This window comes from Myxine glutinosa, chromosome 12, assembly GCF_964187855.1.
Source record: "Myxine glutinosa chromosome 12, kmMyxGlut1.1, whole genome shotgun sequence".
Lineage (NCBI taxonomy): Eukaryota > Metazoa > Chordata > Myxini > Myxiniformes > Myxinidae > Myxine > Myxine glutinosa.
In genome coordinates this window covers 36454916-36479704 of record NC_136272.1, presented here as the reverse complement: position 1 = coordinate 36479704, position 24789 = coordinate 36454916, and the positions used below count along the sequence as shown (strand labels likewise).

General features: G+C 47.3%; 1 protein-coding gene across 3 annotated transcripts in view; it reads left to right on the top strand.

Moving 5' to 3' along the window:
• LOC137437954 (gamma-aminobutyric acid receptor subunit gamma-2) overlaps positions 1-24789 on the top strand; it is a 196978-nt gene that overhangs the window by 1510 nt on the left and 170679 nt on the right. Inside the window, exons 2-3 of one of the 3 annotated variants that reach the window (XM_078766723.1) lie at positions 16920-16940; positions 18918-19063. In XM_078766723.1, the coding sequence (XP_078622849.1) occupies positions 16920-16940; positions 18918-19063 (167 nt within the window). Of the gene's footprint in view, positions 1-6598; positions 6620-16919; positions 16941-18917; positions 19064-24789 lie in introns of those variants that run through there. The other 2 variants (XM_068132742.2, XM_068132741.2) reach the window with 2 other exon arrangements.

The window sequence follows — 24789 nt, the reverse complement described above, 5'->3', positions numbered from 1 at the left end:
TGCATAATGTGTGTGTGTGTGTGTGTGTGTGTGTGTGTGTGTATGTATGTGTGTGTGTGTGTGTGTGTGTGTGTGTATATGTGTGCATATGTGTGTATGTGTGTGTGTGTATATGTGTACATATGTGTGTGTATATGTGTGCATCTGTGTGTGTTTGTGTATATGTGTGTGTTTGTGTGTATGTGTGTGTGTATGTGTGTTTGTGTATGTGCGTGTGTGTATATGTGTGTGTGTGTACATATGTGTGTATATGTGTGTTTGTGTGGATATGTGTGTATATGTGTGTTTGTGTGTGTGTATATTTGTGTGTGTGTGTGTGTGTGTGTGTGTATGCGTGCATATGTGTATATGTGTGTGTATATATGTCTGCATATGTGTGTATGTGTGTGTGTGTGTGTGTTTATGTGTGCATAATGTGTGTGTGTGTGTGTGTGTGTGTGTGTATATATATGTGTGCATATGTGTGTCTGTGTGTATGTGTGTGTGTGTATATGTGTATATGTGTGCATATGTGTGTGTATATGTGTGTATATGTATATGTGTGTGTGTGTATATATGTGTGCATATGTGTGTGTGTTTATGTGTGTTGTGTGTTGTGTACATGTGTGTTTGTATGTGTGTATATATGTGTGTGCATATATATGTTTGTGTGTGTGTGTGTGTGTGTGTGTGTATATGTGTGTTTGTGTGTGTGTGTGTGTATGTGTGTATATGTGTGTTTGTGTGTGTTTGTGTGTGTGTTTGGGTGTGTGTGTTTGGGTGCACGTTTCCCAGCATTGTCACCATCAGCACTGTAATCTATGCATAATTATCCTGTATATTTTATCTTCGTGTTGATTGCGCTATAATTTGATAATAATCAATGCTGGTGCTACAGTTTTATGTGTATATACATACACACATAAATGCACACACACACACACACACACACACACACACACACACACACACACACACACACACACACACACACACACACATATATATACGTATATATATATATATATATGTGTGTGTGTGTGTGTGTGTGCACTACATGGCCAAAAGTATGTGGACACCCCTACTAATTAGTGGATTTGGTTGTTTCAGCCACACCCATTGCTGACAGGTATATATAATCATTAATCAAGCACACAGCCATGCAATCTCCATAGACAAACATTGGCAGTAGAATGGCCCATACTGAAGAGCTCAGTGACTTTCAATGTAGCACCGTCATTGGATGCCACATTTCCAACAAGTCAGTTCATCAAATTTCTGCCCGACTAGAGCTGCCCCGGTCAACTGTAAGTGCTGTTTTTGTGAAGTGGAAACGTCTTGGAGCAACAACAGCTCAGCTGCAAAGTGGTAGGCCACACATCACAGAACGCGACCGCCAAGTACTGAAGCGCGTAGCGCATAAAAATCGTCTGTCCTCGGTTGTAACACTCACTACCGAGTTCCAAACTGCCTCTGGAAGTAACGTCAGCACAACAACTGTTCGTTGGGAGCTTCATGAAATGGGTGTCCATGGCCGAGCAGTCGCACACAGCCTAAGATAACCATGCGCAATGCCAAGCTTTGGCTGGAGTGGTGCAAAGCTCGCCGCCATTGGACTCTAGAGCAGTGGAAAACGCATTCTTTGGAGTGATGAATCATGCTTCACCATCTGGCAGTCCGACGGACAAATCTGGGTTTGGTGGATGCCAGGAGAACGTTACCTACGCAAATATATAGTGCCAACTGTAAAGTTTGGAGGAGTAGGAATAATGGTCTGGGGCTGTTTTTCATGGTTTGGGCTAGGCCCCTTAGTTCCAGTGAAGGGAAATCTTAATGCTACAGCATACAATGAGATTCCAGACGATTGTGCTTCTAACTTTGTGGCAACAGTTTGGCGAAGGCCCTTTCCTGTTTCAGCATGACAATGCCCCCATGCACAAAGCGAAGTCCATACAGAAATGGTCTGTCTAGATCGGTGTGGATGAACTTGATTGGCCTGCACAGAGCCCTGATGGCAACCCCATCAAACACCTTTGGGATGAATTGGAACGCCGACTGCGAGCGAGGCCTAATCGCCCAACATCAATGCCCGACCTCACTAATGCTCTTGTGGTTGAATGGAAACAAATCCCCACAGCAATGTTCCAACATCTAGTATTCTAGTGGAGGGGCTTCCCAGAAGAGTGGAGGCTGTTATAGCAGTAGAGTGGGGAACCAACTCCATATTAATGCCCATGATTTTGGAATGAGATGTTCGACCAGCACATGCAGGTGTGATGTTCGGGTGTCCACATACTATTGGCCATGTAGTGTATATGTGTGTGTGTGTGTGTATATATATATATATTTCATTATATGTGTGTGTATATATATGTGTGTGTGTATATATATATATATATATGTGTGTGTATATATATGTGTGTGTATATATATGTGTGTGTATATATATGTGTGTGTATATATATATATATATATATATATATATGTCCCCTGATATTTCATTCATTCATTCATTCACACACCACCTGACCAAAAGTATGCGGACAACCCTTCTAATTGGTGGATTCTAGTATTTCAGCCACACCCATTGCTGACAGGTGTATATAATCAAGCACACAGCCATGCAATCTCCATAGACAAACATTAGCAGTAGAATGGGCCATACTGAAGAGCTCAATGACATTCAAAATGGCACCATCATAGGATGCCACCTTTCCAACAAGTCAGTTAGTCAAATTTCTGCCCTGCTAGAACTGCCCCGGTCAACTGTAAGTGCTGTTATCGTGAAGTGGAAACGTCTAGGAGCAACAACAGCTCAGCCGCAAAGTGGTAGGCCACACAAGCTCACAGAATGGGACCGCTGAGTGCTGAAGCGTGTAAAAATCGTCCGTCCTCGGTTTACAAGGTGGAGAAGTTTCTGTCAAACATCGACTCTGATTCTCCAACTGGACCAGACAGCATCAGCCCACGGGTCCTAAAATGCTGCTCTTCTGCTCTTACACACCCTCTCTCTATTCTCTTCACCCTCTCTTTTGCTCAAGGTCATCTGCCATCAGCTTGGAAGTCAGCCAACATTTCCACTTTACACTAAAAGGTGCAAAAACAAATCTTTGCAACTGCAGACCAATCAGCCTGCTCCAAATTATCAGCAAAGTTATGGAATGCATCATTGCTTTGGATATCAAATCCTTCCTGTTCTCCAATGGCTTGATCTTTGATCATTAATTTGGTTTCAGACCAGGTCACTCTACTCTGGACATGCTGCTTCTGCCCTCTCAACAATGGATGGAGGTCCTCAATGCCACTCAGGAAATCAGAGCTGTCTCCCTTGACATATCACATGCATTCGATATGGTCTGGCACCCCGCTCTGCTCACCAAACTCTTCTCCTATGGTATCCATGGAAATCTCCACGCGTGGCTTGCGGATTTCCTCTCTGGCCGTAGTCAACGTGTGGCCCTGAATGGATTTCTCTCATCTCCTCTTCCTGTTCAGGCTGGAGTTCCCCAAGGCAATGTTCTGGGCCCTGTGCTTTTTCTGGTATTCATCAATGATCTCTCCGACTCTCTGGAAAATCCTCTCCATCTCTTTGCTGATGCTTCTACTCGCTACCGCTCCATTCCTCATCCCTCAGATCGGCAGTCTGCATCCTCCTCACTCTCTGCAGACCTGGACAAAATCACAAACTGGTCAAACAAGTGGAACATGTCTTTCAATCCTGACAAACCTCACACTCTTATGATGTCTCTCCATAAAGACCAACTGGACAACCCTCCCATCTACTTTCTGAACAATCCTCTCCAAGAAGTTCTGTCACTCAAGCTTTTGGGTCTCATTATCTGCCATGATCTTTCCTCGGAAAACCACATTTCAAATCTGGCCTCCAAAGCCAGTCGCCGACTGGGCATCCTCCATCGTGCAAAGTTCTTCCTTAGCACACCTGAGCTCCTCACTGCATACAAGGCTTTCATCCGTAGGTCAATGGAATACTGCTCTCCCCTCTGGGCTGGTGCTCCTGCCTCACACCTAGCTCGGCTTCGCGCTGTTGAAACCAAAGCTTTCAGAATCATTGGAATCTCCCGCGATGAAGTTAATTCCGAGGGCCTCTCACTCACTCACCGCAGGCAGGTTGGTGGTCTTTCTGTCTTCTACCGACTCCTCTCCGGCCTAGCTCCCCCAGCTCTGTCTGTGCTATGTCCCCCAAATATTCCTACAGGTCGCACAAGAGCTGACAGCAACCCTCCTCTGGTGAAACTGCCAAAATCAAGACTCTGCTCACCTTCACTCTTTCATTCCACTTTTCTCCTGCCTCTGTAACAAACTCCCTCACTCTCTTCAATCCCACTCCTCCCTCCAAGTCTTTAAAACAGCTGTTGTTTAAAACCAGAGTCATATGCATGATTATACAAGTCATGTGTCAAGTTACTGCTGGGGGATACGCCGCTAAATGGAGTAATCCGGTGAAAGAGACAGTTGCCTGTGGGACCCCCCTCTGAACCTGTATGGAACTCCATGTATAGCAAGCTCGTAAGTAAAAGATCTGGTGATCTCCAATGGAGACCTGATCCACTGGATAGTCCCCTCCAATAAGTTAATCAACCATTTCTCTCCTACATCCACATGTTGCCCATTCTGCATATGTACGGAGGACGTGTTCCACGTCTTCATTAATTGTGTGAGATTGGTTCCTTTGTTTCGGTGGTTTTACCTTGTGGCACACAGAATGAATGTTGTTTTCTCTTTGCGTTATTTTATTTTCGCTTTAAAGCAAGGAAAACATGTTCATGAGGTTTCTTGTTGCAACATCCAAGCTGGCAATATATCTCTCAAGAAGGGAGAAATTGAAAGGTAAACCTGTCGGGGAATGCAATGTAATGTTGTTTTTCAATGCCCTCGTGTCAGCAAGACTTAAACTAGAGCTTTGTTTCTATAAGGATGCAAACTATCTTGATGAATTCACCAATGCTTGGTGTCATGAAGGGTTGTGTGAGGTTCGTGAGAACCAACTGGTAATATTTTTGTAGTTTTTTTGTAGGTTGTATAAAGTTACTGGTTTATTTTGGCAATTTGTGTGCCGTGATACTTCTGGAACCTTTTCGTTCATTGCTTTTCATGTATTTATGGTTGGTGTAAATATATAACTATTGTACACCGCTCCTTTCCTATGCCATCTCCAGGCATTGCAAATCGTCATTGCCGGGCACCGAAGGGGGCTCGGCAGTGACGCACGCTGAAAGGGAGTACTCAGTTTTCACTCTGGTTGTTTGTTTTCTTGCTTTCTTGCTTTCTTTCTTGTTTGTTTGGTTGTCCGGGCGATATCTCAGCCATCCTTTGAGCTAGGAAGCTGAAATTTTGGCACAATAGTGAGAAAGTGCTTTGTCAAAAACGGTATTTTTTGTTTTTTGATTAATCAATAAATTGAGGAGTTATTTAATTATTAGCGATTAATTAAGTACTTATTTAATTAATCAAATTTCCTTTCTCTTCTGACCATTAACTCAGGCACCTTTTGAGTTAGGAAGCTGATATTTGGACATGCCAATGACCAGGTGATTTGGCTGCAAAGGATATTTTTGATTTATTAATTAATCAATTAATCGATTAATTATTTAATTATTCAATTAATGACCAAAAATTTTTTTTTTTTAAAGTTACAGATTCTGATGAAATAGTGGTAGTTTATGTGTTCTCTGACCGAATTGATTAATAATTTAATTTTTTTATGATTATTATTTATTTATTTTCATTATTAATCATTTATTTATTTTCTTTCTCATTTGGCCAATATCTCAGGCACCTTTTGAGCTCAGAAGCTAATATTTGGACATGAGTGACCAAGTGATGTGGCTATCAAGGATATTTTTGATTTATTGATGAATCAATTAATCAATTAATCGATTAATTATTTAATAATTCGATTAATTACTCAAAAAAAATTTTTTTTTTCAGTTACAGATTCTGATGAAATGGTGGTGGTTTATGTGTTCTGTGACCGAATTGATTAATAATTTAATTTTTTAATGATTATTATTTATTTATTTTCATTATTAATTATTTATTTATTTTCCTTCTTATTTGGCCAATATCTCAGGCACCTTTTGAGCTGGGAAGCTAATATTTGGACATGACTGTGACCAAGTGATGTGGCTGTCAAGGATATTTTTGATTTATTGATTAATCATTTAATCGATTAATTATTTATTGATTAATCAATTAATTATTTAATTTTTTATTAATGACTTATTTAATTAAATTTCTAAAAGATACATCTTCGGATGAAGCACTAGTGGTTTAGTTATGCCAATTGATTGCCAATTGATTATGAAAATATTTTGTGATAATCTTTTATTGATTTTAATTATACAATTAATCAATCAATTAGTGTACACCTCTCCCTCCCAATGCAGCTTCAATGAGCTGCACTGCGGTATTGCCGGGCGCCAGAGGCGCCCCGGCAATGCCGCGCTGTAGGATATTTAATTATTTGGCATGGGGGCGGTGTACTTTGAATGTATCTTTACTTGTATAAATATTTTTTTTGTATTATTTTTATAATAAAATGACTTCAAAAGTCAAAAGTCTCTGTCTCTGTCTTGCTGGTCGTTGGTGAGTCGTGCGTGGGTGTGGCATCATGGTGGCTGTGAGTTCTCTGTCGTGTTGGTTGGTTTTCCTATCCCCCATTTCGCTCCCTTGTGTCCTTGCTTATGTTTGTAAAGTTTCCGCTGTGTGTCCTTTCATTGTTGAGACAAGAGAGAGGGAGAGAGCGGACACGGTAGGTGGTGTTCGGTTGCCTTTTTTCGAACCTCCGGGTTTGAGGCCTGGCCTCCATTTTGCCGTGTTTTCCTAGTCCAGGCAGCGCTGTTTCGCTGCTCTAAACGGTTCTTGGACCTCGTCCATTAGTTTTGGGTTTACCTCCACTTGCCGGTGTTGCTTGTGGTTGGTATCATTTTGTTGATTTCTCACCTTTTATTTATTTAATTTACGTTCGCTATGGCAAACGGTTGTTTGAGGAATAGCATGTACGAGTCGCTCACTCGCAAGCATGGGCTGGTGTGCGACCCTCCGAGTGAGGTAAAGATGGAGCAAGTGCTTCTAGCAATCGGGAAAAGCGTCGGCTCGCATAATATCCGTGCAGCCTCTCGAATGAACAAGAAGGAAGAACAAGAAGGTGGAAGGATACAAACGTATCGGCGGTGCACATGGTGAACTCCCTTGTGGAGCAAGGCCTTCTCATAGAACCCGACCTGTTTCTAGTGGTTTCCCCAGAATAGATACACCTGCGGTGAAGGTCGATGTGTCTAATGCCCCTCCCTTTGTTAAAGGTGAGGACTTGTGTGCTCAATTGAGCAAGTTCGGTACGATCGTATCAAAAGTGACAATGGTGCCGATACATGCGGCAAGGGGTGAATTTCGACATGTGATGACTTTTAAAAGGGTCGTTTACATGATATTACCCGAAAATGAGCAAAAGCTAAATGTAGTTTTGCATGCAAAGATTAATGGCCACACTTATAGAATGTATGCCTCCACGGACGTCATGACGTGCTATGGGTGTGGAGCTTAAGGACACCGGAAAGAGTTCCTGTCCCGGTTTGGTGAGACAATTAGAAAATCGAGACCAGGTGATTGCAGATTCTCCTCCCTCCCCACCTATAAATGGGGCGGATGATATTGTAGACTCCTCCCCACGACCTAATGGTGATCGGGAAACAGTTGACCCCCCTCCCGCTCCCCCTCCCCCTCCCCACCTACTGAGATACGTGGAATGGTAGACCCCTCCCTACAACCAATGGGTGAACTGGAAACAGCAGACCACTCCTCCCTACCTGCTGGTGTGACAAAAGTGATTGATCCCTCTCCTACTGTACAGGACTGTACGGGTGACAATATGCAATGGTTCGTAACAGTGGCTCGTAAAAAAGGACATAAACGTTCATGTCCCGTCGTGAAGGATGCAAGCACAGTGCAAACAAAGTAAGGTACTTGTGTGCTTTCCCTCGCGGTCCCCCTGTGCTGTCTTTCCCTCGCGGTCCCCCTGTGCTGTCTTTCCCTCGCGGTCCCCCTGTGCTGTCTTTCCCTCGCGGTCCCCCTGTGCTGTCTTTCCCTCGCGGTCCCCCTGTGCTGTCTTTCCCTCGCGGTCCCCCTGTGCTGTCTTTCCCTCGTGGTCCCCCTGTGCTGTCTTTCCCTCGTGGTCCCCCTGTACTGTCTTTCCCTCGCGGTCCCCCTGTGCTGTCTTTCCCTCGCGGTTCCCCGCAGTCCCCCTGTACTGTCTTTCCCTCGCGGTCCCCCTGTGCTGTCTTTCCCTCGCGGTCCCCCTGTGCTGTCTTTCCCTCGCGGTCCCCCTGTACTGTCTTTCCCTCACGGTCCCCCTGTACTGTCTTTCCCTCACGGTCCCCCTGTACTGTCTTTCCCTCGCGGTCCCCCTGTACTGTCTTTCCCTCGCGGTCCCCCTGTACTGTCTTTCCCTCGCGGTCCCCCTGTGCTGTCTTTCCCTCGCGGTCCCCCTGTGCTGTCTTTCCCTCGCGGTCCCCCTGTGCTGTCTTTCCCTCGCGGTCCCCCTGTGCTGTCTTTCCCTCGCGGTCCCCCTGTGCTGTCTTTCCCTCGTGGTCCCCCTGTGCTGTCTTTCCCTCGTGGTCCCCCTGTGCTGTCTTTACCTCGCGGTCCCCCTGTGCTGTCTTTACCTCGCGGTCCCCCTGTGCTGTCTTTCCCTCGCGGTCCCCCTGTGCTGTCTTTCCCTCGCGGTCCCCCTGTGCTGTCTTTCCCTCGCGGTCCCCCTGTGCTGTCTTTCCCTCGCGGTCCCCCTGTGCTGTCTTTCCCTCGCGGTCCCCCTGTACTGTCTTTCCCTCGCGGTCCCCCTGTACTGTCTTTACCTCGCGGTCCCCCTGTACTGTCTTTACCTCGCGGTCCCCCTGTACTGTCTTTCCCTCGCGGTCCCCCTGTCCTGTCTTTCCCTCGCGGTCCCCCTGTCCTGTCTTTCCCTCGCGGTCCCCCTGTGCTGTCTTTCCCTCGCGGTCCCCCTGTGCTGTCTTTCCCTCGCGGTCCCCCTGTGCTGTCTTTCCCTCGCGGTCCCCCTGTGCTGTCTTTCCCTCGCGGTCCCCCTGTGCTGTCTTTCCCTCGCTGTCCCCCTGTGCTGTCTTTCCCTCGCTGTCCCCCTGTGCTGTCTTTCCCTCGCGGTCCCCCTGTGCTGTCTTTCCCTCGCGGTCCCCCTGTGCTGTCTTTCCCTCGCGGTCCCCCTGTGCTGTCTTTCCCTCGCGGTCCCCCTGTGCTGTCTTTCCCTCGCGGTCCCCCTGTGCTGTCTTTCCCTCGCGGTCCCCCTGTGCTGTCTTTCCCTCGCGGTCCCCCTGTGCTGTCTTTCCCTCGCGGTCCCCCTGTGCTGTCTTTCCCTCGTGGTCCCCCTGTGCTGTCTTTCCCTCGTGGTCCCCCTGTGCTGTCTTTCCCTCGTGGTCCCCCTGTGCTGTCTTTCCCTCGTGGTCCCCCTGTGCTGTCTTTTCCTCGTGGTCCCCCTGTGCTGTCTTTTCCTCGTGGTCCCCCTGTGCTGTCTTTCCCTCGTGGTCCCCCTGTGCTGTCTTTCCCTCGTGGTCCCCCTGTGCTGTCTTTCCCTGTGGTCCCCCTGTGCTGTCTTTCCCTCGGGGTCCCCCTGTGCTGTCTTTCCCTCGCGGTCCCCCTGTGCTGTCTTTCCCTCGCGGTCCCCCTGTGCTGTCTTTCCCTCGCGGTCCCCCTGTGCTGTCTTTCCCTCGCGGTCCCCCTGTGCTGTCTTTCCCTCGCGGTCCCCCTGTGCTGTCTTTCCCTCGCGGTCCCCCTGTGCTGTCTTTCCCTCGCGGTCCCCCTGTGCTGTCTTTCCCTCGCGGTCCCCCTGTGCTGTCTTTCCCTCGCGGTCCCCCTGTGCTGTCTTTCCCTCGCGGTCCCCCTGTGCTGTCTTTCCCTCGCGGTCCCCCTGTGCTGTCTTTCCCTCGCGGTCCCCCTGTGCTGTCTTTCCCTCGCGGTCCCCCTGTGCTGTCTTTCCCTCGTGGTCCCCCTGTGCTGTCTTTCCCTCGTGGTCCCCCTGTGCTGTCTTTCCCTCGTGGTCCCCCTGTGCTGTCTTTCCCTCGTGGTCCCCCTGTGCTGTCTTTCCCTCGTGGTCCCCCTGTGCTGTCTTTCCCTCGTGGTCCCCCTGTGCTGTCTTTCCCTCGTGGTCCCCCTGTGCTGTCTTTCCCTCGTGGTCCCCCTGTGCTGTCTTTCCCTCGTGGTCCCCCTGTGCTGTCTTTCCCTCGTGGTCCCCCTGTGCTGTCTTTCCCTCGTGGTCCCCCTGTGCTGTCTTTCCCTCGTGGTCCCCCTGTGCTGTCTTTCCCTCGTGGTCCCCCTGTGCTGTCTTTCCCTCGTGGTCCCCCTGTGCTGTCTTTCCCTCGTGGTCCACCTGTGCTGTCTTTCCCTCGTGGTCCCCCTGTGCTGTCTTTCCCTCGTGGTCCCCCTGTGCTGTCTTTCCCTCGTGGTCCCCCTGTGCTGTCTTTCCCTCGTGGTCCCCCTGTGCTGTCTTTCCCTCGTGGTCCCCCTGTGCTGTCTTTCCCTCGTGGTCCCCCTGTGCTGTCTTTCCCTCGTGGTCCCCCTGTGCTGTCTTTCCCTCGTGGTCCCCCTGTGCTGTCTTTCCCTCGTGGTCCCCCTGTGCTGTCTTTCCCTCGTGGTCCCCCTGTGCTGTCTTTCCCTCGTGGTCCCCCTGTGCTGTCTTTCCCTAGTGGTCCCCCTGTGCTGTCTTTCCCCGTGGTCCCCCTGTGCTGTCTTTCCCTCGGGGTCCCCCTGTGCTGTCTTTCCCTCGTGGTCCCCCTGTGCTGTCTTTCCCTCGTGGTCCCCCTGTGCTGTCTTTCCCTCGTGGTCCCCCTGTGCTGTCTTTCCCTCGTGGTCCCCCTGTGCTGTCTTTCCCTCGTGGTCCCCCTGTGCTGTCTTTCCCTCGTGGTCCCCCTGTGCTGTCTTTCCCTCGTGGTCCCCCTGTGCTGTCTTTCCCTCGTGGTCCCCCTGTGCTGTCTTTCCCTCGTGGTCCCCCTGTGCTGTCTTTCCCTCGTGGTCCCCCTGTGCTGTCTTTCCCCCGTGGTCCCCCTGTACTGTCTTTCCCTCGCGGTTGTCAGCTCTTTCACGAGCCTCGATTCAGTATACAAAAATGTCTCGTCGAGCTTGCAAGATGGAGCTTGTGTAGAGAATCCCTGTTTGGGATTGCAAACTGAATCGGCACCGGGTTTAAATCTAAGCAATTCGTTTGCACCACTTGCCGAACTGTTTGAGGGTTCTGAGTGTGATATGGACATCGAGAATCCTCGTGCATCTCAGGAGGACACAAGTGGTGATATTGATAACCCTGATGTCTTACATGACATTCATGTAATGGTCACAGAGGTGGGTGCAGGGATGGCCGGGCATAATGACAGAACAGATAAGTTGGACAGCCCCTCAGATGAAACCTGTAAGCCTACACTACTGGAACAAAATAAAAGGGATGATAAGAAGGAAGCTGCATGTGAAGATGAGCAGCTAAACAGGAATGAAAACGATATCCATGTTTCTGATCCTGGGGAGATTTGTGCCTCAGAAATAAGTTTGCATCAGGAAGAGAATGACAAAGATGATGCGTTTGATTTTGATGAACCCTACTCTACCCCGTCAGGTAGTGGGTTTTGTGCCCAAGAGGATGAGGTTGGGGACACTGTAGTTGTAGAAGATGAAATAAAAAAATTCCTCGATGAATCCTTCAGGAAAAGGAATGTCAGAATTCAGGATTATTTCCCAAACCTACATGCTTTTCTAAAAACTACTAGAAACATGATTCGTGAACCCCAGCAAGTTGGGATCTCAGAACCTCAATTTCAGCGGTTGAGGAAGTGTTCCACTAAGGCAGGAAAAGAACTCCAAGAGGAGGAAAATTAATAAAGAATAAATGAAGGTAACGTGTCTCAACATAAACGGAGGCCGTAGCTGTATGTGGCGTCTGGAGGTGTTACAACTATTTGAGAAAGAAAAGATTGATATTTTCATGTTACAAGAGACACACATCAACCAATCTTGTGAAGACGAGTGGTGCAGAATGCTTAAAGGGTGCCATGTTTTCTCCAGTGCGGTTGAAGAAGCTAAAGCGGGGGTGGCAATAATCTTGCATCCTCACCTTCAACCATCTGAGATTCACTATAGAGAGATTTGTAAGGGTTTCTTGATGGTGGTGGATTTTATTAGCAGCAACCAAAGGTTAGCATTATTAATGTGTATTGGCCCAGTGACAGCGCTGAAAGGGCTCTATTTCTTCCAAAATTAGCGGATTGTTTAAGCACTGTTGATTTGACTTGTTTAATTTGTATGGGGGGAGACTATAATTGCACACTCAACCCTCGACTGGACAGGAACACTCCTGAGCCACATCCACCCAGTGCAAAGTCCTTGGCACAACTTGTGAAAAAATACAAACTTAGAGATGTATGGCGATTACAAAATCCAAACACCCGTCAATATACATGGGTGTGCTGTGCAAAAAACCAGTTAACCATGGGTCGACTGGACAGATTGTACGTGAACCATGGAATGGTGAATCTGGTTAAGAGAACATGTATAACTCAATCTGGCTTTTCTGATCACCATATGATTGCAATGGATTGTATGTTACCCTATCATTTCTGCAAGAGTGTACACTGGAATTTCAATGTGAAATTGTTACAAGATGAACATTTAAAAAATGCCTTCAGACTTGTATGGGTAGGATTAGAAAAGAAAAAGTGTTCCGATGTCGATATGCGACAGTGGTGGGACTGTACCAAGTCACAAATTCGGATTTTCTGCCAACAATATTGCTCGTATGCCACCAGTAATATGTCTGGGTTGATAAGTGCTCCAAAAGCAGATATACAGTGCATTCAGAAAGTATTCAGACCCCCTCACTTTTTTCACATTTTGTTATGTTGCAGCCTTATGCTGAAATCGTTTAAATTCATTTTTTCCCTCATCAATCTGCACTCAATACCCCATAATGACAAAGAGAAAACAGGATTTTTGAAAGTTTTGCAAATTTATTAAAAAGAAAAAACTGAAATATCACATTGACATAAGTATTCAGACTATACCCTTTGCTATGACACTTGAAATTTAGCTCAGGTACCTCCCATTTCTCTTGATCATCTTTGAGATGTTTCTACACCTTGATTGGAGTCCACCTGTGGTAAATTCATTTGATTGGACATGATTTGGAAAGGCACACACCTGTCTATATTAAGGTCTCACAGCTGACAATGCGTATCAGAGCAAAAACCAAGCCATGAGGTCGAAGGAACTGCCTGCAGAGCTCAGAGACAGGATTGTGTCGAGGCACAGATCTGGGGAAGCCTACAAAAAAAATTCTGCTGCATTGAAGGTTCCCAAGAGCACAGTGGCCTCCATAATTCTTAAATGGAAGAAGGTTGGAACAACCAGGACTCTTCCTAGAGCTGGCCGCCCGGCCAAACTGAGCAATCGGGGGAGAAGGGCCTTGGTAAGAGAGGTGACCAAGAACCCGATGGTCACTCTGGCTGAGCTCCAGAGATCCTGTGTGGAGATGGGAGAAACCTCCAGAAGGACAACCATCACTGCAACACTCCACTGATCTGGGCTTTATGGCAGAGTGGCCAGACAGAAGCCTCTCCTCAGTGAAAGACACATGAAAGTCCGCTAGGAGTTTGCAAAAAAGCACCTAAAGGACTCTCAGCGTGTGGGAAACAAGATTCTGTGGTCTGGTGAAACCAAGATTGAACTGTTTGGCTTCCGTCTGGCCACTCTCGTCTGGTCACTTCTGTCTCGACCCGGATCTCAGTCAATGGAGTATCTTCTCTTCTAGACTTGGTTATGACAAACTTCCCTGCAAATGTCTGCTGCTCTTCTTCTGCTCCAATCGGTTCTTCTGAATATGTGCTTTTTAAAGTGGACATCTCTCTGGCCATTCTCAGAGAGCCTCCTCAGCGTCGACGAGTCTGGCATTTCACTCAGGCCGACTGGCACGGTCTTCAAGCAGCCATCAATAATCTGGACTGGTCTCCCATCTCTACTGCCTCTGACATCAGTTCTTCCTGGGAATTCTTCCAAAGCAAACTGCTCTCTCTCATGCACAGATTTATCCCATCTCGTCGTCAGTTGTCTTACCCTTCTTCCCATCCCTGGTACACTGAATCTTGTGGTGAGGAAATTGCCCTGAAACAACTTCCCTTTGCCTCTTGGAAGGCGAATCCAACTTAAGGCAATCACAGTTCTTTCCAACAAGCTTGGAACAAGTGTGTGTCTACCCTCAGGACTGCCAGGAAGCACTATCTCTCCACACTCAATAATAAACTCTCAAACGTGTCTCCTTCCTCCAAATCCTGGTGGCATCTGGTCAAATCCGTTTCTGGTGTTTGTTCCCCCTCCATCCCCTCCCTTACCTCAAATGGCTACACAGTTGACACCGCACGTGACAAAGGCGAATGCCTCAACTCTGTGTTTGCCTCAAAATCTTGCATCCCAAACCCATCTCTCTCTGTTCCCACCTTACCCAGTCGAACCCAACTGCTCTTGGACTCTGTGTCCTTCTCTTTTGACAAGGTGGGGAAGTTTTTGTCAAACATCGACTCTGATTCTGCAACTGGACCAGACGGCATCAGCCCACGGGTCCTAAAATCCTGCTCTGCCGCTCTATCTCACCCTCTCTCTGTTCTTTTCACCCTCTCTTTTGCTCAAGGTCATCTGCTAGCATCTTGGAAATCAGCAAACATTACCGCTTTACACAAAAAATGTGCAAAAACAGATCTGGCAACTACAGACGAATCAGCCTGCTCCCAATTATCAGCAAAGTCATGGAATCCATCATTGCTTCAGATATCAAATCCTTCCTCTTCTCCAATGGCTTGATCTCCGATCATCAATTTGGATTCAGACCAGGTCATTCTACTCTGGACATGCTGCTTTTGCTGTCTCAACAATGGATGGAGGTCCTCAATGTCAAACAGGAAATTAGAGCTGTCTCCCTTGACATATCACATGCCTTCGATACAGTCTGGCACCCATCTCTGCTCGCCGAACTCTCCTCCTATGGTATCCATGGAAATCTCCACGCGTGGCTTGCGGACTTCCTCTCTGGTCGTAGTCAACATGTGGCTCTGAATGGATTTCTCTCATCTCCCCTTCCTGTTCAGGCTGGAGTTCCCCAAGGCAGTGTTCTGGGCCCTGTGCTTTTTCTGGTCTTCATCAATGATCTGTCCGACTCTCTGGAAAATCCTCTCTATCTCTTTGCTGATGACTCCACTCTCTGCCGCTCCATTCCTCATCCCTCAGATCGGCAGTCTGCAGCCTCATTCTCTGCAGACCTGGTCAAAATCACAGTCTGGTCAAACAAGTGGAACATGTCTTTCAATCCTGACAAATCTCACTCTCTCCGAAAAGACCGACTGGACAACCCTCCCATCTACTTTCTCAACAATCCTCTCCAAGATGTTCTGTCGCTCAAGCTTTTGGATCTCACTATCTGCCATGATCTTTCCTGGGAAAACCACATTTCCAAGCTGGCCTCCAAAGCCAGTCGCCAACTGGGCATCCTCCGTCGTGTGAAGTCCTTCCTTGGCACAGCTCCTCACCACATACAAGGCTTTAATCTGCAGCTCAATGGAATACTGTTCTTCCCTCTGTGCTGGTGCTCCTGCCTCACACCTAGCTCGGCTTCACGCTGTTGAAACCAAAGCTTTCAGAATCATTGGAATCTCCCGCGATGAAGCTAACTCTGAGGGCCTTTCCCTCACTCATCGCAGGCAGGTTGGTGGTCTTTCTGTCTTCTACCGACTCCTCTACGGCCTTGCTCCTCCAGCTCTCTCTGTGCTCTGTCCCCCAAATATTCCTACAGGTCGCACAAGATCTGCCAGCAACCCTTTTATGGTTAAATTGCCAAAATCAAGACTCTCTGCTCACCTTCACTCTTTCATTCCTCTTTTCTCCTGCCTCTGGAACAAACTCCCCCACTCCCCCACTCCCTTCAATCCCACTCCCCCCTCCAGGTCTTTAAAACAGCTGTTCACTACCATCTCTTTTCTTCCCCCATCCAAAACCTTGATCTTTTCTACCCCCGCTAATTCACCCCTGATCCACTTTTTTGAAATTCCAACTTCTTTCCTGGAAGTCATTGCAGTGTCCATATGTTTTATACCTCTCCCACCTCTCCCACCTCCCCAAGCCCTCTCCCTCCCGCATTTCTCTCAATGTCCCTGCTCTCAAATGTTGTGTTTGTGTCCTCCCCCCTCTCTCCCCATCTTGTCTACCGCTCCCCTTATTATATGTTTTATGTGTCGGTTTGACTTTTTGTCTGATTAATGTTAGCTCTTCCACGAGCCTCGATCTTGTATACAAAATAAAATAAAATAAATTTGAAGTTGAAGATTTAAGTTGAAAAACATTTTTTTTTTCCAAAAATTAAATGAATAAATGAAATATCCATTCTATCCTACTCCCTTCAGACCATATGGCCATCCACACAATAGTATGAATGAACCAGCTAGTCATTCAAAAAGTTATATCTCTATTTATTGGATTAAAAAAGTGAAATAATGTTGAAGAATCGTACATGATGTCTTTGACGGCCAAAATATCATAGTCTGTTATAGCTACTTCAGTGGTACTGTACTTGTGATGACATGCTGGCAATATTCTCCTGATATGATGTTGCTGCTTCTCAATTTTCACCTCATTGTTATTTGGGGGTTTTTTTTTTTTCAAGCATATTCAGGCTGTAGGGTTAGCATAGACGGTTCTTTCTTCTTCTATACAGTATCAGTACAGGTAAAGTACATTGGGAATGCAGTACACCTCACTCCAACCGTCATTTCTTCCCCATTGTGCAAGCTCCTACCCGTGTTCCCACTCCTTCAACTCTTTCCTTTTTCCTGTTTCCCTTCCTCGTTTCTCAACCAACACAACTCTACGAAATGGCAAAAAAAATCTCACAGTGAAGATTCGCCATTGGCACGGTGAGGCTCACCAAAAGGTCTTATATCATCAACATTGCTGTGTGATGCCGATATTATTTTTTTACCATTTATGGCACGCACGCGACATGCTAATCTTTTGCTTATCTCACATGATCAACCAATTCATAATCACAGCAATAGAAGCATTTCCAGAATATGGCACATTTGTGCTTTTTTTTTCTCTGCCGCTCCCAACTGTACCACCCCAGCATCTCTATATTTGTCTTCCTCCTGCTCCTACAAACCATTTTCTAAAAGTGAAGATATAGTGGGTTGTAAAGTTTGACCATGATGTTAAACCTTCTCTCCCATGAGTAGGGAAATTGACATTAATTGGTAATAACAACAATGCCACAGACTGATGTACATAGGATGAGATTTTCGATATCCTCTTGTTCCTGTCTTTCCGAGGAGATGACTAAAGTTAAACTGGGAATAACAATGGTGGAGCTTGCTGACTTAAATGTCAGGCAGCCCATTTCTGTAAAATATCGTCATACCACCCAGCTAAAGGCCTGAGTATGAAATGTAATTTTGTATTGTAATTTGGTGAGACTAATAATAACCAAAATACTTACAAATATGTTGTTTTTTGTAAGTCACATGATCAGCAAACAAAATGGCACCAACATGCTAATTCAAATAAAATTTATGGAAATAAGCTCGTATCACTGGAAACTAGAACTGCGTACTCTGTACCTCCGCATACCACTGGTGCATACCTCCACCAGGCTGAATAGTAGGGTGGTCCACAATTTTCTTGTTTTGAAATGTCATGTTCTCACCCTCCAGAACTGTTCCAATACCTAAGAAAACACTGCTGGTGAAATAAAAATGAAATTGAATAATATTTATGGGTAGCTCATGGTCATCAAAGTTTCCCCATATGGTCTTACACTAACATCTTACATTACCATGGACACTGAAACAGTTTCTGATTGACGCATACTTTTACAGGAAATTTAAGTTGAGTTATGAATACCCTGAAATGCAGTTATGAATACCCTGAATACCCCGGTAATGTAAGACGTTAGTGTAAGACCATATGGGGAAACTTTGATGACCATGAGCTACCCATAAATATTATTCAATTTCATTTTTATTTCACCAGCAGTGTTTTCTTAGGTACTGGAACAGTTCCGGAGGGTGAGAACATTACACTTCAAAAAACAAAAAAATAGTGGACCACCCTACGTGAATAGTTTACGCTTTCTATCCAACTGATAGGCCGGATCTGCATTCGGACCTGAACCAAAATCTAATGAGCTTGTTCTTGTCACCAAACAAACTCATCCACCTAGTTTTGTCATAACTCGTCCATAACTTTTTGAAATATCATACTGTATGTCGTTTTTGTCCCAATATCTCAATGGTGAAAAATCACTTACATTTATAAATATTCTCACATCCAGATCCGTATCTGGATCTTCACCAAAATCGAATAAATTCGTTGTTGACACACACCCAAACTGTCCACCACATTTCGTCTGAATCCATCCATAACGTTTTGAGATATCGTGCTCACAGACAGACAGACAGACAGACAAACTAACTAACAGACGGGGTGAAAACATAAATCTTCTGCACCTTTGGTGGCAGAGATAATTAATACATTGTTGCATGTGAAATTTGACTGGCTGTTCCATCTCACACCTACAAGGAACATTTTACAATACCAATTTCGTTATTTACCTCATTGGAGCCATCAAAATATTTCTTGAGAAACTCATTAGTACGCCAATTTGATTTCCATGTAGGAAAAGAGGAAGACATTGTTAACATTTACTTAATATTCATATCTCCATTCTCATTCCTTCTGCTTTATATGCATTGCTGAAAAGAATCTGCTTCTTCACTATGGTGTTACGTTAAACTTGTGCTTGCATTGATTGACATGCTGCGATGAAACTCTGTTGAAATGATACCATGAGCGAAGGAAGAGATCGGACCGAGCGTGTTGCTGTGTCTGTGCGTCAGTGTGGCGAAGCGGGAGGATGACCATGAAGACATGAATGTAAACAAGACCTGGACTCTGGCGCCAAGGGTGTATGACAGTGATGTCACAAAAATCCTCAACCATCTGCTCGATAATTATGACAACAAGCTGAGGCCTGACATTGGGGGTAAGTATTAGGCCAAAATTTTTTTAAAATTATTTTACTCCTAACCTTTAATTGTTTTGGTATTGAGGTTGAACTTCTGCCTGTGAAATATTGTTTGAATACATCAAGTTGTAGGGGTTGCACAGTGACTCATGGTTGCCAACCACTCAATGTGTGTGCCCGATAAGCGTTGATTTCCTGCAATCGGGAAACCTCTTGCGATGTTCTGTCACAACTTGAAGCAGATACTGGGTTTGCTGTTCATCCTTTGTCAGGAGACAATTGCATTCTTCAATGAGAGCAACCGCATACACCAGAGTACAGCTGTACTGTATTCAATTAACTTAAAAACAACTTCAAAATATGCAGTACATAGCAAGGTCATAGGTCAACTGTAATGGTCAAAATCACGAGTATAGCAGTGGCGAATAAATAATCAACTTCAAACATTTATGCGAGCCAAATATGTGAAATTACAAACTTCATGTGCAACTCCTAAATTTAGTCCAAATGGCTTAAAATTTCACGACAAGGGTTTTTTCATCCATACAAAATTTTTTCAGTTTTAGGAGCATGACTTTGAATTTAACTTTCATTTTTAAGAACCACCCTAGTAAGTATATCCATCAGGATGTAGTTGGCTCTCCAAATTTAAATGGATATTAGTTTTTTTCATTAGAGAAAGAGTTGTTACATTGCTATTAGCAAAGTCTGTTTGGTCGTACTTTAAAAGCAACAATGCTCTAAGTGACAGCATGTACAATATATTGTTACAGACGTGGCTTAGATGTTAGTTTACCGAGCGGTTTTGGTATGACCACGTCTGCACAAGTTACCGATTATACTCGACGTTGACGAAGCCGCGCCACGCTGGCTCAATAAGAAAAAGAAGACACCCGGCTGGATTACAATAACACAATACGACACCAATGTTTCGATTCTCAAGTATATTCGTACGGAAAAGGTTAGATTACAGGGGCTAGAGGTATATTACAGGAAGACAGGCACTTAGACACACTCTTATATTAACCCCGGACAGACGACAGACACACGGGACAACGGCTGACTCACACGGGGGTTTGATGGCTAGGAAAGGCAGGATCGATGGCTCCAGGTCCTCCTGGGCTCGGGGCAGGGTACAGTACGGTCCGGTCCGGTCCAAAGATGCGGAAGGTTGCACAGCGCTCGAGGTGGTAACGTTCTTTCACAGGCGGGTTCTCTTCCTCTCAGCGGTCGTAGGCAACGTTCTTTCTCCAGCTAGGGGCGCATCTGACTCAGCGCTCGCAGGTGGCTTTCCTTCTCCAAGCTGGGTGCGCATCTGACTCACATCCGGCGCGGGGCCGCGTATATCCGGCGGGGAGTGACACGCCCTCGGCTCGTTAGCTCCGCCTCGTGGAATCGGCACGTTGCTTCTCATTGGGTGCGTGCGGGGGGTTTACCAGGCTCCGCCCTTGACGAGGAGCTGACAAGGAGCCCCTTCGTGGTAACCCCGTGGAGCGCATGGTCTATGGCGCTAATCGAGCCGGTGTGAGGACGCATCCTCCCCCGCTCCGCCGCCATCTCCTCTGTTGTTGTTGTAATTGTTGGGGAATAAGATGGAAGGAGGTATGGGAAAGGTCCTAAACTCACTACTGATGCCATATAATCACATTCTGGTGCAACGAAGAGTCATAATTAATGGAGACAAGGCCTTAACTGACATAGAATAAGAATAACTAGGAAGATGTCCGAAAGTTGTCTACGTGTGGTGCGGTGGACCTGGGCACGACATTTAATGGGGGAATAAGGGGAAGGTCGGCTCTACTGATTGTTATTTACATGCAATGGGACTAGGGAATGGGGGATCGGGGAAAGTTGGGGAGTATTGGAGAAAATAGGGGAATATTTACAAGCGGATATGGAGGCCAAATTCCATATTCGCAACATTGCACCCTTCTCTACCCTCGGAGCGTCCCGACCCGATAAATTTTTACCTACTTTAGTGTGGCACGCAATGTAGTTCCCTCTACTATTAACTCTACCCTGAGTGCGACAGTTTTACAGATATTCACAAATGAGTAAATATGTCCCCCTGCGACGTTGCACCCTTCTCCTCACAGAAACACACCCACAGGATAACCGAATCCGGAAAGAATTCTCAAACTAAACATACAGCCGGTAGGGAGCATTATTTACAAGACTACGCTGCTATTTACACTACGATCCAGGACCTGTTTTTGGAGGAACATATGCAGATGTTATGCATAGAGAGAGAGCGCGCTTGCCAACATCGATACACCAACCCACGAGTGCTCTGTGGCCGACGGCCTTTAATAACGTGCAGAGCACCCTTCCCGAGCATCAACAGCACCACCCCACCACCAATCGGTGCAGTCACCATTGTTCATTGGAATAAAAATAAATTCGACAACCCCTAACCCTGCAGGTGTCTCTTGCTCTTCTTGTGGTGCACTTGGTGGTGTTAACTATTAGTGGTTCACCTGTATGGCATAGGTGCCACGTTGATCCATAGGTCCATCCCCGGGTGGTGCTTGGCCGCAAACGAACTGCGGTCCATTGTGGGTGGCCACAAACATTGCGGTCCATATGGTGTATCGATCCCGGCAGCAAACAGCGAAAGTGCAGGCCCACAACTGCGCAGCCAGCACCTCTCTCTCCTCTCTCTCTACCCCAAAGCCAGATCCTCGGAGGTGGGAGACAAAAGAAGAAACAAGTGAGTAAGGTGGTAAGGGCGCAAAAGTGCACGCAATGTAAGGTGATGCACACTGGGGGCACATGGGAACCAGGTGAGACAGGTACGTTCCTATCGTACGCCCCCCCCCACCAGGTAACCTACATGGCCCCTCCCTTACCCCTTACTGCATCCACAAAACACAACACTACCCATAAACATCTACTTTACAAATCAACAAACATCCCTACTGTCTTCCCCGTTCCTCCCATATACCAAATTCGTCTTCTCTCCCTCCTAACCAATCAAATTTGCCATTTTCAACTCTCATCAAAATTTGCCATCTCCAACTCAACATCATAATTTGCCATTACGAATTCATCATCAGTCCCTCCTAGGGAGGGAGAGATGGAATCACCCCAATGTCTCATCCACGTCGTGATGCGTCTCACAAATCCTCACAGCAATCCTTACTTCTGCACAGAACAAAGAAAACACAGGTGTGGAGTCATCATCATCACCTCAGGTAAGTGGCTGCGTATGGTGCGACAGGTTCATCAATCCTAACTATTTCCTAAATGACTTTAACAACTTTACACTACCCGGGGTCTCTCTCCGGCCAAACCATTGGCCCTCTTGCACTATGGGTTCTAAAAACCAATTCCCATTGGCCAGACTGTGGTGCTCTTCAATTTGGGGTCTCACTCCCCCGATTCATCTCCCGGTGCCCTCGCACAATTTCTGGGCTGCGGCGTGTACCTCTCCCAGTGGGTCTACCCACCTGCACACCTCCACCACTGCAGTTGCCTCCGAGCTTACCTGCTCCTTACCCTAACCTAACTACCAGGGGAAGGCCCTCTCGCACTCTCCCCACTCGGTGCCCTCTCTGGCACTGGGCTGCCCGATCCACACCCGGGATCCTCAGGCACCCACTCACAACTACCGGCTCCCAGAGCCCACCTGCGGCCTCACCTGGCCGACATCCTCACAGTGGTGGAGTGCCCAACCAACTACACACACTAACAGGCTACACGCCCAGCCATTTCCACAACACTAATGCACCCATTCACAACACCATTCTGCAACCGCACCACAAATGCCAATATCCAACCACAATTTACCTGCACCCTCTACCTAACACTTACACTACCCGCCCCGGGTGCTCGTGAAAGGGGTCCACTCTTCCCCCATCCACACCTTCGCACCATGCACACCACTCCGTACCACTCACTCCAACTCTCTCCACACACCTGTACCTGCACACCTGTGCTCTCACACTTGGTGCCACCGGCACCCTTCTCTCCCCAAGCGCATTCGCGCTGATCCACAACACTCACTACTCATACACTGCTCCACACACCTGTCCAGTTGCACACCTGTGCAATCACACCTGTTCAATTCTCACAAACACGGCATCATCTCAGCTAACTACTCCCTTCTGAAACTTGCGCTTCCCAGTCGTCCCTTTAAACTATTGCGCTCCCTCGTCATTATCATCCATACTAATCTACCTGCGTCCCCACTACAGGTATCAGTCACTAACTAATCTTAACGTTACCTAATGTCAATCTCTTCTAGATCCCTACACACAATATCCTAACCCACCCGGGCTAGTTTTCACTGCCATACACCCCATAAGCTATTGCTCCTTTGCCCCCCCTGGGCAGGGTGGCAGGGATGCCACTCTTACCCACCGGGCACATCGCTCCTCAATCCCCCAGTCCTCTGGCACTAATACCTCTCGGTGCGCCAATCCCTGTCCAAAGCCCGGCTTCGTAAAGCCAAGCAATGGATGCTGGTTGTTTTGTGCCTGCGGCTGGATGCGTCCGGCACTCGGTGCAGGGACGGGGGCTTACCCGGGCCGAGATCCCATGCATCACCTCGGCGTGGAGCCATCCAATGTCCCGATCTCGACCTGCCGGCACGTCTCAACAAAACGTGGTCGCCATGACGACCCTTTCTATCGGGCTGCCAGCTCCGCCTAGTGGAGCCTGGACGCGGCCGTTCAAAGCGAGGCCCGGCACGCACCGAGGGCCTGCTTCGGCTAAAAGTCGCTCTAACCTCTAACCCGTGTAACGTCGATGCTTCACCTGGACGCTTACACCCCGCAGCCCGTTCCTTGCTCACACATCCAGCCGTTTCCATGCTCCTCGTACCGTTCCTTACACACCTCGGTACACCCATTCCACTCACAGCCTTGGTCACACACCTGACCACCGAACACTTTGGCACACATTCGTTGGTCGCACACCTCACCAAAACACCTCTTCGCGCCCCCTCCTCAGTCACCTCCTCTGTGACAATCACAGGTGTGCTCTCATTCGCACACCCAACCACGTGCCTCACCACCAACTCCAGCGTGCATTCCCACTCACGCTCTACCATTCCAGGTGTGCATCCTTCCATCCCAGGTGTACATCCTCGCTCACCTGTCTCAACTAACTCACGCTCCATGTCACTCTCACTACTTTCACCTCCATTCCTGACAGCGCACTCACCCTTACTCTTGACAGCACACTCTTTCCCCATGCACCTGTCCGTCACACACCTTTCTCGCGCACACTCTCCCGTTACACCCTCTGTAACACTCACCACAGGTGGACACTCTTCCTTACTTCTGACAGCGCACTCTTTCCTCATGCACCTGTCCGTCACACACCTTTCTCGCGCACACTCCTGCGCACACTCTCCCGTCACACCCTCTGTAACACTTACCACACCACGCTTCCATGTGCCCCCTCGCACACGCGCTACGACCGACTCACTCTCGCCAGCACCCTCACTCCTTGGCACACACTTTTTCCTCACACACCCCAGAGTCGGACTTTCTCGCACACCTCCTCTTTCGCACACCAGACCTGTCACACACCTCACCAACGGCCTTTCACGAACACCCGGATCCAAACCAATCCCCAAGCTTTTTAAATCCCCTGGCGCATCATACGCACGACCATATTGGTCACCACTTACACCGGGTCCTCTTCCTCTTCGCTTCTCCTCCATCACCTGCGAATCCCTCATCCGGTTAATGAGCACATCACGATCCAAACAGACTTTGGACCAATTCTTTTATCTC